This window comes from Henckelia pumila, chromosome 1, assembly GCF_033568475.1.
Source record: "Henckelia pumila isolate YLH828 chromosome 1, ASM3356847v2, whole genome shotgun sequence".
Taxonomy (NCBI): Eukaryota; Viridiplantae; Streptophyta; class Magnoliopsida; order Lamiales; family Gesneriaceae; genus Henckelia; species Henckelia pumila.
The window spans coordinates 80,071,248-80,086,929 of record NC_133120.1 but is presented as its reverse complement, the minus strand read 5'-3'; the positions used below and the strand labels follow the sequence as shown (position 1 = coordinate 80,086,929).

General features: G+C 33.7%; 2 protein-coding genes across 5 annotated transcripts; both read right to left on the bottom strand.

The window, feature by feature from the left end:
- Positions 1 to 1,629: 1,629 nt before the first annotated feature.
- On the bottom strand, positions 1,630 to 5,270 carry LOC140889259 (mechanosensitive ion channel protein 8-like). Its single transcript, XM_073296995.1, has 5 exons — positions 3,309 to 5,270; positions 2,864 to 2,987; positions 2,486 to 2,779; positions 2,192 to 2,394; positions 1,630 to 1,994 (listed from the first exon to the last, which is right to left on the bottom strand). Exons 1-5 carry the CDS (start codon positions 5,006 to 5,008, stop codon positions 1,706 to 1,708), a joined length of 2,610 nt encoding a protein of 869 aa, XP_073153096.1. The 5' UTR covers positions 5,009 to 5,270; the 3' UTR covers positions 1,630 to 1,705.
- A 5,179-nt stretch (positions 5,271 to 10,449) lies between these two features.
- Positions 10,450 to 15,682, bottom strand: LOC140889317 (serine/threonine-protein kinase STY46-like). 4 transcript variants are annotated; one of them, XM_073297109.1, is made up of 17 exons: positions 15,665 to 15,682; positions 15,231 to 15,531; positions 14,611 to 14,725; positions 14,335 to 14,399; positions 14,129 to 14,245; positions 13,923 to 13,977; positions 13,337 to 13,447; positions 13,044 to 13,094; positions 12,795 to 12,973; positions 12,608 to 12,715; positions 12,066 to 12,139; positions 11,803 to 11,978; positions 11,604 to 11,699; positions 11,325 to 11,405; positions 11,196 to 11,249; positions 10,969 to 11,103; positions 10,455 to 10,881 (listed from the first exon to the last, which is right to left on the bottom strand). In XM_073297109.1, the coding sequence occupies exons 2-17, from the start codon at positions 15,422 to 15,424 to the stop codon at positions 10,822 to 10,824; spliced, it is 1,671 nt and encodes a 556-aa protein (XP_073153210.1). In that variant the 5' UTR covers positions 15,425 to 15,531; positions 15,665 to 15,682; the 3' UTR covers positions 10,455 to 10,821. The 4 variants fall into 4 exon arrangements, with proteins under 4 accessions (XP_073153254.1, XP_073153210.1, XP_073153161.1 ...); XM_073297153.1 differs by lacking the exon at positions 15,665 to 15,682 and having other exon boundaries at positions 10,450 to 10,881; positions 12,795 to 12,970; positions 15,231 to 15,630; XM_073297060.1 differs by lacking the exon at positions 15,665 to 15,682 and having other exon boundaries at positions 15,231 to 15,627.

Below are 15,682 nucleotides of genomic sequence, written 5' to 3'. Positions count from 1 at the left end.
TCTAAATTCATAATATCACATAACTGTGTTCTCACTTTTTATCCCCATATTTGTCTTTCAGGACCTCGAGAGTGGGAAGATCATGGGGATTGGTAGAGAGCAGCACGGCCTCTACCATTTTTCAGCTAACCACTTACGACGTGCTCCATCAAGTAATGCAACTCATGTTACTTCTCATATATCAGTGTAATACGTTGTTGTTTCAAAACACTCAAAATACCATTGTTTCTTGTTATTTGGCATAAACGTTTTGAGTTTAGTTCCATTTGTCCTCATTCCAAGCAATCACGGTTAGCTTTTTCCGAAGTGTAGTTTCTCTAAAACATCTTATCGTATCGAATTGGCATGGACATTTGGGGTCCTTTTAGTGCCCCACATATAGAGGAGGGAAATATTTTTGAACCTTTTGTTGATGATTTTTCTAGAAGAGCTTAGGCTTGTATATCCAAACTTCCTTAAACATCATTAAATAGTTTTTTTTGCATGGTTAACACGGTTTATTTCAACCTACCTTAAAGTATTATCTAATATGAGATTTAACAACCCATGATTTTTAATGTCAGCATTATAATATAAGATGTAGACCCTCCGATGAATGATTTGAATACTACCCAAAGGAGAGGATCTCATTAAACCCGTTAACACACAATTATCTAAAAGAGTGCAGTTTTTTTCGCACAAATAATGTCTTGAACACATTAAAAGGTATCGAGTTTACTAATATAGTATAGATATGTATATATGGGTATGTTAAAGAACATGACGGTTCAGAATAGTTGGTTAGACTGTGCAGAAATGCAAGATCAATGTTTCAAAAATGTTTTGACCCTTGACCATAACTTGTCTTAAATATTCTGGTCACGGTTCATGACGCTTCGAATTTAGTTGAAAAATAATTTAGAATTTTTTTAAAAAAAAAATGGCTGGAAACGGTGTGTTTTGACTTTTTATCCATAGATTACTAATAAAAATAAACGAATTTAAATTCAATATCGAATAACGAAAATATATATAATATTTTGTTTGATTTAAATATATATAATATTCAATCAAGCACAACAAGGTTTCATAGTTTATGGTTAAGGATTTTTTTTTAAGGTAAGGATATAATTATCAAACTAGACGTTGGAGATTCAATTCCAAATAATACTAAAGGTAACATAAAAATATATTATACATTGATATTTATATTAATTATATTGTGACAACTGTTTTTTTGAGAAATCACTAAAACTCAATTTTAATGGTCGCTCACGTGATATCAAAACTATTCTAAGAATTTCAAATCTAACGTTAAAAATTTTGATTACAAAAAGATTTGGCCACATATCTATTTTCCTTTGTATGACAATATATTCTCATAAACATTTATCTCATTTTAGACTATGACAGCGAAGAGATGAAATGAAAATAATTAACACTCTACATGTAACATAGTTTACTAAATTGTTCAGTTTCATGGAAGAATATATATTATGAATATAAACTAATTTGAAATATATATGTAACAAGTACCACAATCCATTATTTTATGACAACCCAAGTCATGAATATTTGATTTAATTATATAGATATAGAAATTTATTCAAAACTTTGCAGAAGCTAATACTGTATTATCAAGAAATCGAAGGTTTCTGAATACATCTTTACATCACTATATTTCCGTCAGTATCAGTAAAGTCAATCCACCGCAAACCAAGTGAGTTCATGTAGTAGAAACAGTCCAATTCGATGGAAGCCTAGACGAATTCAATGGCGGCATGTTCCGTACATTCACGTCCAGAGGCAGTAACCGGTATTCGATATCGAGCTCTCTGAAGATTTTGATCATCTCCTCAACCAGAAGTGCTCTTCTTGCCCATCTCTCCCCCATGTCTTGATGATTCATTCTGTGAGACAGCCACACCGACCACTTCAGTCGATTCAAGTCTTCGATGTCTCTCATGACTACTGATGGCGCAGGGTTCCAGTGGTCGGTTTTGGTCTCGATGTACCTGAAAACGTCCGGTCGTCATGTATAGGGAACAATACATGTATTTCTTTGGTGAAGTTTGTGATCAAATCGAGTGAGGGATGTTAAATTTTGGGATACATAGTCTTCCTTCCGCGGCTTACACGCACATAGGCACATAATAAAAACATAAAGCTATTGTTGAGATTTTGGAAAAAAACATGTGAGCTATATTCGTACCTTATGATTCTCTCCTTCATTGTCGCGATCTTCTCTACAGGGGTGGAGATATGTGTACAGAAGTCGACTGAATCACCCATATCCGGGCTGCGGTAGAAGTTGTTGATTGGCTTTGTGGATAAGACACTGTTGGGGTAATAGATCTTGAGGCTGTCGTATCTTAGAAAAACGGTCGTCAATATGTTCATCTCTTCAACTATCATCTGAAAATAATAGTTCGAGTCAAATGTGTATTGAATATAAGCGAATCTGAGCGAATCGTGCATGTTACGTGGAAAACAACCAGCATCATACCTGAACTCCATCAACTTCAACACGGTCACCCACATCAAAAGGGTGCATCACAAATAAAAAGATGATCGCCTCAAATGTTGTCTTGCAAGTATTTCCAAACATGAACACAACTAAAAGAAGCTGGGAGCTTAAGAAGATAAAGAAATGTGTTGTCGCAACTTTGAGTATGAGGAGCCAGATTACTATGACGATAACCCCAACAAGGCCATTCATCATTTGATGTAGTTTGTTGACGGCAGTTTTTGTGTCGTTCAGGGATAAAGCAAGAGCCCTCCGTTCCCTAAATGCATTGACCTGTGGCGTAAAAGATTAGTAGTTTATATCACATACAAATACATGGTATCCAAAACAAACAAGAATCTTTTACATATTACTCACCAACCAATTTTTTAGATCTCGCTTGCTGATTCCTTTTTGTTCGCATCCTCCTTCGAAGAGACGCATTGCCTTTAAAGCTTCATCCTCCCGAAGAAAGCGCATTAAATCCTCCTGGTAAATGCGTCTGCACACGAAAGGGACATACGAGCATGTAAAGGTTTTTACATAACCAACAAAATTCAAAAAACATGCTGATATAAATTTGGTGCCTAGATTTTCCCATAAGCTGACTATAAACTTCTTTGGTTGCCAATCTAAAACTAGAAGCATTAATCTAACAGCAAAGGCAAATCTAACACACGCAGAATTTAATACAATTCTTATAGGAAATAACACAACTCGACTCACTTGACATGAATATTTAGTGTGATGTGTAATCGGCTAGGTACAAATCAATGATAGAAATAAATAAAGATCATAAATTAGGAAACAAGTAGAGAATTACTTGGATCCTGGCCTGGCCACATTGAGAAAAATCTTTTTAGCAGCAGCTTTGGCCTGGTTTTCGCTCGTGATCTGAACCATCGATTCGTCTTCAGTAGTCGAGCCCTGTATGCGCTCATCCAGAGTGGAGATCACCCCTTTCCTCACAATGTTCATCAACCTCTTCATATTCCAAGCCGATATGTTCTTCTGATTCAGCCTATGCAAATGATCGACCGTGATACCATTATGTTCCTCCTTCTTCGACCCCATTTTCGAAAGCCTAGGACTTCTAGCATCCGAGGCAACGGTACTCTTCCTAGGAGTCCCGATTATTCTTCCACTTTTTGGGAAAACATTGGCCTTAAGGTCAGCAGGAATAGTAGCCCCCGCACTCTGAAGCTTCTGAACCTCAACCATCACCCTCTCCTCATCTTCCTGCACCAGCTGAATCTCGACCAGGGGCGGCCCGGAAAGTGTCTCGATCACATACTGAGTGAACAACGCCTCCTGAATCCGATCGAAAAACGTGCTAACGTGAAATGATGAAGCTAAAACCTTGACAATTAAAGTTTTTAGCAGCCAAATCAAAGTTCCCACCAAAAGGCAGACCCAAATCTTGGTCACATAAGGCAAAATATTCCCATTTGTCACGCTTTCAACCCTCTTGTCGAAAATGCATTGCCAAGCTATCAGAACCAGAGTCAACCACACACAATTCTGCACTGGCTTTCGCAACCCGTACACGAAATACAGAACCCTTTTCCGTAAGAGAAAATTCCTCTCGATGAAGAAAACAACAATCCGAATCGCCCATCCGGAAACCAATCTACCAGAAATCAATACCAGAACCATTAACACCCATTTCCAAAGATCTAATTCGAACAGAGTTCTTTTTCTGAAGAAGTTGATAGTTAAACTACAAACTAAAGCACCAACGATCAAAATCATACCCAGTAATTGCATTACTGAGAGAGGACTGCACGACATTTTCTTGTAATGCTCGGGTAAATCTTCATCAAGAAAAGGGTCGTCTTCGTCAAATTCACTGGTCCCTTTTCCTAAAACTTGGGATTTGAGCATTCTTTGTGTCTGGGATTTCTGATTATTCTCCTCCGGTGGGTCCAGCAATCTCGACTTGGTTTTCGCTCTCAGTAAACTAGATCTCCTCCGAAAAGAATTGTTGGAGCTGCAAACTACGACTTCAGCCGGGTCAGCATTCGACGCGCGGCTCGCCGTCGGCGGCGGCTCAGCCGTATTCCCGTGAAACGAAACGCGGACTTCTCTCGGAGTCAGCTGCCCGTAGCTGTTATCCCCGGGGCTCTCGGATATTTTAGGTAACGGAGATTTCGGGGCCACCGGAGATTCCGCGACGAAATCGAAGTCCTGAGAGGCGGCGGCGGCTCTCATGACGGCGTCGTTTGAGAAATCGTAACTGGTGTCCCTCCACATTCTGTTAGCGTGGCTCTCATTCACTCCAGCGCTACTGACACTGTCTCCATTGAGTGAATCTTGGACGACGTTACTCTTCACTCCGACATTCTTGGGCGGCGGAGGCGGAGGCGAAAGGGAGGAGGTGTCCGAGGAGGGAGATGAAATCATGATCGCGGCGGCGGGGTGGGGAGTGGGGTTTTCGAACTGGGTCAAGAGAATTTGGCCTTCTTCTTCTTCTTCTTCTTCTTGCAATCGCGAGGATTTGAAGGATTTACGGAAAGTTTCCATGTGAGGTGGTGAACTAAAAGTTAAAATTTTTCAAAAAAAAAAAAACGGGATTTGAAAATTTTTCAACTCAAAAAGCATTTAAAAATTAAAATCACAACAATGGTCAGATGATTCGGGGAAAAAAATGAGTATTTAATGTAGAATGGAGATTTATATAATCACAGCATCGATGAGGTGTTGGCCGCAGAATTCAGACACACATGCTACAAACGAAAAAGGTGGTGCAGTTGCATGAGCAAATTGCTTCGTAATGTGAGCATTTTTAAATAAATGAAAAAGGGAGAGAGAGAGAGAGGGTAGAGTTTGGTGCAAGACCATCTCTCTCGTACACGTGCTTGAGGTATATCGCGTAATGAAACTTATTCCCATTTCGTAATTAATACCACCGTTCCTCCGCACGCCATCGGTTCACCGATTTTGTTATTTTTCGATGTGTATTGTGTTAACGTAGATAAAATGTACATTATAAAAGGGGTTGATCTCGAATAACCTCATTTTGTATGAGTCAGAGGTTCATTGGAGCATGCAGTGATTAAATCGAGGGATGTACACGAGCGGCAGAGACCTGAAGGAGGGAGCAACATTGTTCAACTCCCAGAGCATACCCCACAATATTTCAGCAAGCAATATGCCACATCACCCCAGGTCTTACCAACTCGCATATGCCCATGTAGGCTAGATAAAATGTACATTGTATTAGGGCTGGTATACCGTACCGAAATACCGGAATTTTGGCATATCGTACCGAATTTTTTTCGATATTCAGACATTTTTTCGGTATATCGAATTTTTTTTCGTTATCTATACGGTATCAATATGGTTTTTTTCGTACCAAAGTTTCAAAATTTTACTATCGGTATCAGTATGAATTTTTTTCATACCAATATTAATAGTAAGGTATATCAAAAAACCACCCCTACATTATATTAACTTTGTTTGATAGGTTCGTTGGAGAGTTGTTGATAGGACGAATTGCGTTTTTATCCATTGTTCTATCGTTCATATATTTCATTAACTTGGATTGACGTGATCTTATTGCAGACAACTTGCTTTAATCATATTTAATTAATTTGGTATCATCTAAACTTTTTAAAATAAAATATAAAATGTTAGTATTTCGTTATATTTTAAATATTATTTATATCTAAATTTATGACAAATTATATTGTTTTGTTATAATTTCAAATCATAATTGGAAATATTTTCTCTCTTTCGTTCGTTAAGTATCTCGAATTTTATCATATACTAGTATTTCACCTCGTGCGATGCACAGAGTATTAATATTTTAATACATGAAAATTTATTATTATTTTTTAGAATATATATCATAAAAAATTTATATCAAGTTTATAATTAATATACATATAAAATTGATTTACTAACAATCAATATACCAAACATTCACAACGATACTCTTTTAAAAATTAAAAAACGTAATATTATATAATTTTTTTATATATTTAATATGATAAATATTAGTGATAACTAAACATATAAAAGTAACACAACACTCAAAATAATAACATAAATTGAATAAAATGATACATCATTGTATATATTTTAATGCATCCTATATTTTTCAGGTGGGTCCAGCCATAACATCGATTATCTTAAGCAAAACCTAATTATCATTTATAGCATTTATGCAAATTTTAACATATATAGGGGCAAAAAAATTTAACTGAAATTAATTAAAATTTACACATATACATGGTTACAAAAAAAAATTAGCAAAAATTATAAAGTATTAATAACATCCTTTGAAATTTCAATATTTAAACCGAAAATTGGTACATTATTATAAATATAATTTACTATTTTTTTTTTTACATATTTAACCAAAAATTAATTGAAATTATAAAGTATTGATAACATACGAACATTCAATCAAATTTCAAATTTGAACAAAAAATTGGTATATTATCATATATATATAACATTTATGAAAATTTTCACATATATATGAACATAAAATTTAACTAAAATAAAAAACAGCGATAATATACGATCAAATTTCAAATTTTGAACCGTACATTGGTACATTAAAAATTTTTAAATTTTGAATCAAAAATTTTAAAATTTTGAAACATCGGATAAATTTTGAACAAAAAATCATGATATAAATTTTTTTTTTGAAACCTAAAATATTGAAACATTCGATAAAATTTTAAAATTTGAAATATCCAATCAAATATCAAATCTTGAACCGAAAAATATATATATACAATTAATGAGAATTTTCACACACGTACATAATTCACTGAAATTAAATTAATAATATTTCAAATAAGTATTTTAAATTTTATTGATAATACTTATTTATTTAATGAATTATAAAAATTCTTAAAACGGATCAATTTATTTATTACAATTTTGTTATTATTTGTTGTATAGCTGGTAGTTATTATTGATAACATGTATATGCTAATCACAATTCACGCATGAAAATATATTAATATTATTTTGTTTAATATTATTTAAAAATCAATATATTCACATAAATATATGAAAAATAATTATGAATGTATTTTTTTTTAAAAAAATACATCAATTAAATAACAATAATAATAATAAGAAAAAAATCGGTAAACCTAAAATAAAAAAAAAATAATGAAATATTATAATCGATGCAGATATATTTAAAGTTATTTTATATTTTCAATGTTCTTAATTTCAATCTCAATATGAATTTGAAAAGTTTTGAAATTAATTTTATATTTGGTAGGTGAATATAATTAATGGAAAATTTTGCATATATATAGGCATAAGAAATTAACAAAAATTATCATATATATATATAGTCATGATCCATTGCACACCAGTGTGCATGGATTTTGTGTGCATCGCGAAATGTTCGCGCGAACATCAAAAAAAAAAATTAGATGTTCGCGAGAACATCTCAAATGTTCACGCGAACATCACAGGGTGCACACAAAATCCCTGCACACTGGTGTGCAGGAGAACAAGATTATATATATATATATATATATATATATATATATATATCATTTATGAAAACTATATGTAAGCATATATAAATGTTTTAGGTTGTGTCGTAAATTTTTTATTATTAATTTGACATATATATACACGATATTTAAATTATTTACGATATTTTTGGTAAGATTAATTTGTATATGCACACAATAAATCAATTGAAATTAAAAAACAAACATTGATAAAAGTAGTAAGTATAAATTTATTTTTACAAATTTAACCAAAAATATTATTAGTATTATTTGAACCGAATACATTATCTATAACCTTAATCATCGTATTATTATTATTATTTGAACCGAAAACATTATCTATAGTTTTAACAAAATTTCATCCATAATTTTCATTTATAGTAAGTTTGTTTTGGCGAAAAACTAATATATTTAGTAAAAACTCTGTTTTTATATATATATATATATAGATTATAGTTAATTTACACGTGATTAGAAATTCTGAATATGAAAAATCATATAACAGTCACGTTTAATTTTTGTTGATTCTCTTTGTATATTATGGATTGGATTTTGTACACAATAACGTAATATTGAAATATAATCACAACTTTCAAATGTAATATGTACTACTGATTCAATTTTAATTTATTCATATATATATATATATATATAAAATAGGTTTTTCATATTTCACGGATCTGGATTCATAAGGCGAATTGACTCGATCCATATTTGTTAATTAAAAATAATATTTTTTATATATGTCTAATAAAATTAATCCAAATGACTACAATAGTTTTTATGATATAACTTATAAGTTACTATCAGTTATGATTTTCTTCTCAATATCCTTAGACAGGTGGGTCGTTAGAGTTTTTATTGAGAGGAGAACGCCTTTGCTTTATTTAGCAATTAATGGTTATGGGCACCAATTTTAGCTGCCATGCATTTTTCTTCTTTTTTGTTCAATTTTTGACTTATTATTATTCACGCAAATATCCAAGATACTAGTAAATAATATCCAACTAATTAACATGACTCTTTTGAGACAACCTCAGTATTTCTATTTGTGAGAAGAGTAGATTCGGTCTATATCTGAAAAGTGATAATTTTGATGTAAAAATAGTATTTTTTTCATGGTCGAAATAGATCAAAAAATCATCTTATAAAATTATCTGGTGAAACGATGTCATACTAGTTTTGTTTCGTGTAACATGGGTAAAGGCCTAAAATATTCTTAACTAATCACTGAAACATTAAGGGTATGTTTGGTACGGATGATGAGATAAATAATATATAGATAAGTAATGTATTGTAATAAAAAATAAATAAGAAATGATAGTGGATAAAATATTTGATTTGATTGATAGATTATAGTTGATTTGATTTGATTTATTAAATTTTATATAAAAATTATAAATTACTATTTTATCCTTTTAAAAAATAAATAAAATATAAATAATATTATTTATAAGGGGTAATATAGTAATTTAAATTCAATGATTTGATTGATATATGATAAATAATTAATGACTTGATTGATGTAAAATTATAATTAATATATAGATAAATAATATGATGAGAAGAACGTAGGATTAGAAAGGATATATTTGTACATGGATTATTAATAATGCTACCAAACATAACCTAAATGCTCATTTAATCTTTCATCGGATAAAGTTGATCGATGATGGGTCTCATTAAATTCAACTTTGAATATTTTTTTTGGGGACATAAGTTGATTTATACAACACTACAATGCATTTAATGGTGGAAATTTATCAATATACATAAAATTTATTTAAAAAATAGTATAAATCACTACCTTTAAATGTTCTTTTAGATAATGCCCATGTAAGATTTAATTTACCCGAAATTGGACCGGAGCGGGACGCTTTGGATTTTACATGAGATCGGACTCGGACATGGTTCAAATAATAATATTTATTTATCTATTTATTATTTCTGAATAAATGAACGAACAAATTTATGTGATTTTTATATTTATAATCTTCATTTTTTTTTCTTCTCACAAACTTTTATTTGTAAAAACATATAATACTTTCAGGTGGGAAAATGTTGAGTTGAATATGTTAAATAAACATACAATTGTGAGCGTAGGATAATATTTAGATTATATTTAAAATATTAAGAAGCTCATATATCAAAATATTTATTAAACAAAAACCAGATTTCTCCATCCAATAGATTCTCAATGATGATTCACAAGTAATGCTTGATCACGTTTAGGAATCATATCTGAATAATAACTTCAAACTTAGCAGAATCAGAGGTATGAGTGTTCACAATGGTTTGATTCGGTTTTTGAAAAAAATTTGAACCAAATCATATGTTACCGTTTATAAAACCATTTTTTTTCCATATGGTTGATTTAAAAAGCGATCCAAAACTATGATTGAAAACCAATTCAAACCATGTTGATGCAGGTTGATTTGATTTTATCGATTTGATTTGGTTTCTGATTATACTTAGTGTTTGCAACCTCTAAAAATATTTAGAGTGTTTTTCCTGTCCACAGTTGCCACTTACACTCTGCACTCATCGTTCTGATATTATCCTGTTTCACATCTTTGGGGCATCAATGGTACAAATATTTATGCGATATTTTTATCATACAAAACGGGTGGATTCAGCTTCATCCTAGATCTTCTTACCGAACCCGAAAATGCTGTACATTGTTTGACGTTTGTCATGCATGAATTGGTGGCACCAAACTGTTTAACATCCTAAACTTGATCTCTCCATCAGTCAATCGTTTTAGCCCCCACGAATACGTCGCGTAACAGAACCAGTGATACTGGAGAAATCAACAAGTCTCCAACTTCCGAGGCATTCATGCATTCATGAGCTGACATGATCCCCCAGATTTCTCTTCTTGGTGGCCCGCTCTTCTTCGGACACCTGTTTCAAACGATCCATCAGGTTTGAATCAAGAAACTATGTAAATGAAAGACGGGAAAAGCACCAGCAGACGTCGCTGCAGGTTACCTTTTCAGCCATGTACTGCAAAATTTCTACCAGTTCAGAGAACTCAGGTCTTAAAGATGGTTCTTGCTGCCAACACCTTTCGAGCAATTCAACTACTAGGGGATGAGTGTGCCTTGGTATTGCTGGTCTCAAACGCTGAAACACGTTTTCAGATTTAGAAAAAACTGAATATTTCGTGTAATTAGACCATTCATGGAAAAGAAGGTATGGTCATTGATATGGTGTACCTTCTGGACGACACCAACTGCCGCCTGCAACGGGGTCAAGTTTGCGTATGGTAGCTGGTTTCATGCTAAATAAAGTGAATATTTCATCTACGGAAGTTCAAGATACTGAAATAACTAAATGATAAAAACCTTTCCGGTTAGGAGTTCCCAAAGCACAATTCCGAAGCTGAAAACATCTGCTTTATGATTGTATGGCTTGTGTTCGATAACCTTTCAACGTGAAAAATACGTATGTCAAGCATGTCTAGCCCTCATTTCGATGGAACACGTAGTTTAGTGAAATGGTGCGCATGTATAGACCACTTTCTCCTAAAATTCAAGCTCCTTGGAGATGTGTTATAAAGGATTTAAAATCGAGCAATTAGTACCCCAAAGAACGTATGCTATATAAATGAAAAATTAATGAACCTCGGGAGCCATCCAGCGATAAGTTCCAGTTTCGGCAGTCATGACCCCGGACTGAAGTTGCACTCGAGCAACACCAAAATCAGCAATTTTAACCACCTGCATATCATCAATCATTATTGATATGGGGACATGCTCCAATATATGTTTATGAATGTTACAGACAAAAAAATGGTCATTTGGAGATCTATTAGTTTCTTACATCGTTTTCGTCCATCAAGAGATTGGCCGCCTTTAAGTCCCTATGAATTATATTATTATGATGCAAGTAGCTCATTCCTTTAGACACATCAATCGCGACCTTTAATAAGGCAGGAAGCTTGAAAACACCCTTTTGTTTGTGTAGGAAGTCGTATACACTTCCACCAGACATGAATTCTGAATAGAGAACCAAAGGTTTAAAAGAAACAGATGCACACATCTTGATGCGCTCGTTGAAATAACAAAGATGGTAAGCAGTATTACCAGTAACAATACATAAGAGTGGAGGTCTCGTACATGCACCTATAAATTGAATTACATTTTTGTGCCGGACTTTCCTGAATTAGAAAGATATCAAAAGCTTTAGTTGGTACTATAATTTTTTTAAAAAAAATGCATCTTTTTATCAAAAAAATCGAGGAAAAGCTACTTCGTTTTCTACTCTAGCCTTTCGTAGATATGGCAGATGAAGAAAAGACCAGATTTTCCAAATCTAAATCAACAGTGGCCGTTTGAATTAGATGATGTAACAGAAAGGAAGTTCCTTCATGGCAAAGAGGGCTCTTGAACTTTTGAGCAAAAAAATATAGAATTTCTATGCAGGCGGGTGACGGTTGAACATAAAATTCTTTCAAAATTATAATTAAATACTGACTTTTGGTACATTAAGCTTTTTATTGGTATTAGTCTAGTTCATCAACATGTTCTCTTTGATACTGACAATGAAAAAATTTGTGCAATAGTTTCCTTACATGAATTGGTATTAGTCTAGTTCATCGACATGTTTATTCTTCAACTGGGGTTACCTCAATATATAGACTTCTTGAGCAAACTCCCGTTGTATGTCTCCATTAATGAACTCGGTCTTGAAAACTTTGATCGCCACATCTTGACTTTGAAACGAACCTTTGTATCTGTATAGATTTTCGCAATTATATATATTGATCTAAATAAAATTTCCAAATCCATGACAGTTAGAGAGATTAAACTCACAAGTCTCCGTTTGACCCCGAAGCAATCTTGTATTCAAAATCCAGCAACTTAGCGTTGATTTCCCAGACGTCACTGCCATCAAAAGGAATTTCCACATTATTTGGTGGAAACAGATTCCTTCTCGGCCCTTGTCCTCCAGCAGGAGACACCAGCTCTTGTTTAATGCCCCCCGATTGCTTCTGCAGTATGTTTTGTAATCAAGTCTAAATAAACAACAATAGCTTGGGTAGGATTCCATGTCTCACGTACCTCAATATTTGGAATTTCTTTCACTAAGGTGTTTCTGAGATGCTCAATTCCCTAAGAATTTGAAGTAGGCATCAATCAATTTCAGCATACTGGATGAGTGAGGATAAAAAAAAATGCAGCCAAAGTTTGACATGCTTAAACATGAAACACATCGAATTCAATCAATTTATTAAGATGTGCCATTTCTTAATTCATTTGTTTTTAAACTAACACGTCATTCTTAAGAGTCCCAAACTTCGAAGAATGAAATGATGCTGATACTTACGGTGATTCAAATTTACGAAAAAAGGTACCTTGTGTTCCCAACCATCAACAACAAAGACATCCAAGGAATAACCATCTATCGTGCAAAAAGCATGGGCTTCTTGAATGTTCAGCCCTATCTCAGACATCAGGGAAGTCAACTGAAAGTTTCAATAGAACGAGGACCTCAGTTATCATCAAATGAAAGTATAGATTAGGACCACATACGTCATCGAAAGAAACTATACATTAGGACCTCGGTTATCATCAAAAGAAACTATACATGACTGCATAAGGTACATTAAAAGAACTTGTAAGGAAGAATCCGCCAGTTTGACAGGATCAAGCTCTTTTACAAGTAACTGGTTCGAAGAGCTGAATCACTTACGAAATGACAAAATCACCGATACATATCATAAGCAAACATACATTAAGATTATATCATGGGAATAATGGGATTAATCTAATCGTTCATCCAATCAAATTCATGTTCATTTTTCTCGTGAAAAATGAGATGTGCAACCAAGTCTATAATTAGCGATATTTCTATGGTTTGCATGCTGCATAGTAATAAAAACATATTAAAGAAATTTTCAGGAAGTGTTTCATTCATTTGACGAAATGCAGAGGAATTACCCCACTGAGGAGCTTTGGCTTGTCTTTCGTTGAAATTGTGATTTCATGGAGTGGCCTGATAGAATCAGCATCGTACCACGTCAGTTTAATATGTATGTCTTACTCATTGATATTGCACCAAAATCCCCATGCCTCCTGGAACAATATTCTCACTCCCGAAAAACAAAACAAAAGCTCATTCTGGCTCAAACCTTTTAGAATATTACCGCAATGGGCGTGATTTCCTACTCATGGAGCTGTCCCGATTAGTAGCATCAGATTTATTAGCAACAAATGCAAGTTCATGATTTGATGACAACCCAAATGCGGGAGGAGGATGAGAACTTAAAAGAAACAAATGAAGGACTTCAATTCCTGTCTAAAATTCCATTTCTAAAGTAAATTTTATGCACAAAGTATCTAACTCCTTTACCCATCAAACCCAAAAGCATCCCCCCCTGTAACGAAGCTTGAATGAACAGCATCCTCCAGAAGAACCTGAGTTATAAAGAAAACAAACATTCTTTACCAACTGAAGCTATAAGATAACAGAAAACATTTACAAAGGAATCAATAAAACCAGAAGAAGTTAATCAAGAAGATGCTTAATGTAAAGCAAGTAAAAGCTATCTTGAAAGAACCAAATTTAGCAGAACCGATGTCCCTAGTCCAAAACAATGAAAGAAATACAATAGAGAAGGTGCTATACCTGCACAAGGCGGACATCAACTGCCGGTCTAGTGCGAGGATCGCGCGCCAAACTCAACAATTTCTTGTGCCTGAGGACATCCTCTGCCCTTTCGGTGTTCACATCCAGAGTATAACTAGAATATGAATGAATGGTACTCAATGGTGCATCAATCATTTCAAGCCCAACAATCTCACAGCAAGATGTACTTATCCAGACCAAAACTAGCACCAAATGTCAAAAGGAAATATTCTTTCGTAAAGATTAACAGAACATGTCACCCTATGAGTTGAATTAGTCAAACACACCAACTTTTAACTGCAAGAAACAAAAGAGGACATGTTCCCCCTTCCTTTAGGCTCCACCAACTAAATGATCACACACCACCATCTTTCTTTCCAAAATTAAAACCTAAAGTTTTAAACTTGAACTTTATTTCCCATGTTTTCTTCTCTCAAAAGCTTGGCTTAGATCACATGTAAAACCGGAAACACAAACAACACACCCAAAACTCAAATTCTCACCCACCTTCAACAAGTAAAATACCCCACTTCCCGAAACAACTCAAAGCAACAAAAAAACTTGGGATTCAGCCTAAAACATGATTCTTCAAAAACAAGTTGGGAAAAAACAAAAATTACCGATCAGGAAGCATGCTAAAATGAGCCCACAACTCCTCTTCAAAACCTGGTTCAGCAGCCTCTTCAACATCCAGTTCTTTTAATCTTTCCAAAACTTCGTCAAAAACCTCAGCTTTCTGCCTTCTTTTCCTACCTTGAACCGGTGACCACTCCGACTGCCGGCTACTACAGCTCTCACTATCCCCCATTAACATATATTTTATTCCAAAACCCACCAAAAAAACCCCACACAGAACTCGAGGAATATGCAGTACGATTCAGATTCCAATCATTTACACACAAAAACATTAGCCTGAAAGAACTAAAAATAAAAAAAGAAGAGTTGGTGGGGGGTGATGTAAGTATCTGTTCTTTCTTGCAAATTGCATGAAATGAAGTTAAAAACCAGAGGAAAACTTATAAAATAAAACAAAAATAAAAAATAAAAAAGGCACCGTTTTGTAATGTGTGTC

What these genes read in the sequence shown, in the direction of transcription:
- LOC140889259 (XM_073296995.1), bottom strand. Translation starts at nt 5,008, where the DNA reads ATGGAAACTTTCCGTAAATCCTTCAAATCCTCGCGATTGCAAGAAGAA. An exon ending in GTGGCCAGGCCAGGATCCAA is followed by an intron (nt 2,988 to 3,308) that starts GTAATTCTCTAC and finishes TTTCGTGTGCAG; the next exon opens with ACGCATTTACCAGGAGGATT. An exon ending in ATGAAGGAGAGAATCATAAG is followed by an intron (nt 1,995 to 2,191) that starts GTACGAATATAG and finishes GGACGTTTTCAG; the next exon opens with GTACATCGAGACCAAAACCG.
- LOC140889317 (XM_073297109.1), bottom strand. Translation starts at nt 15,424, where the DNA reads ATGTTAATGGGGGATAGTGAGAGCTGTAGTAGCCGGCAGTCGGAGTGG. An exon ending in AAGAAATTCCAAATATTGAG is followed by an intron (nt 12,974 to 13,043) that starts GTACGTGAGACA and finishes AACATACTGCAG; the next exon opens with AAGCAATCGGGGGGCATTAA. An exon ending in ATCGCTGGATGGCTCCCGAG is followed by an intron (nt 11,406 to 11,603) that starts GTTCATTAATTT and finishes TCACGTTGAAAG; the next exon opens with GTTATCGAACACAAGCCATA.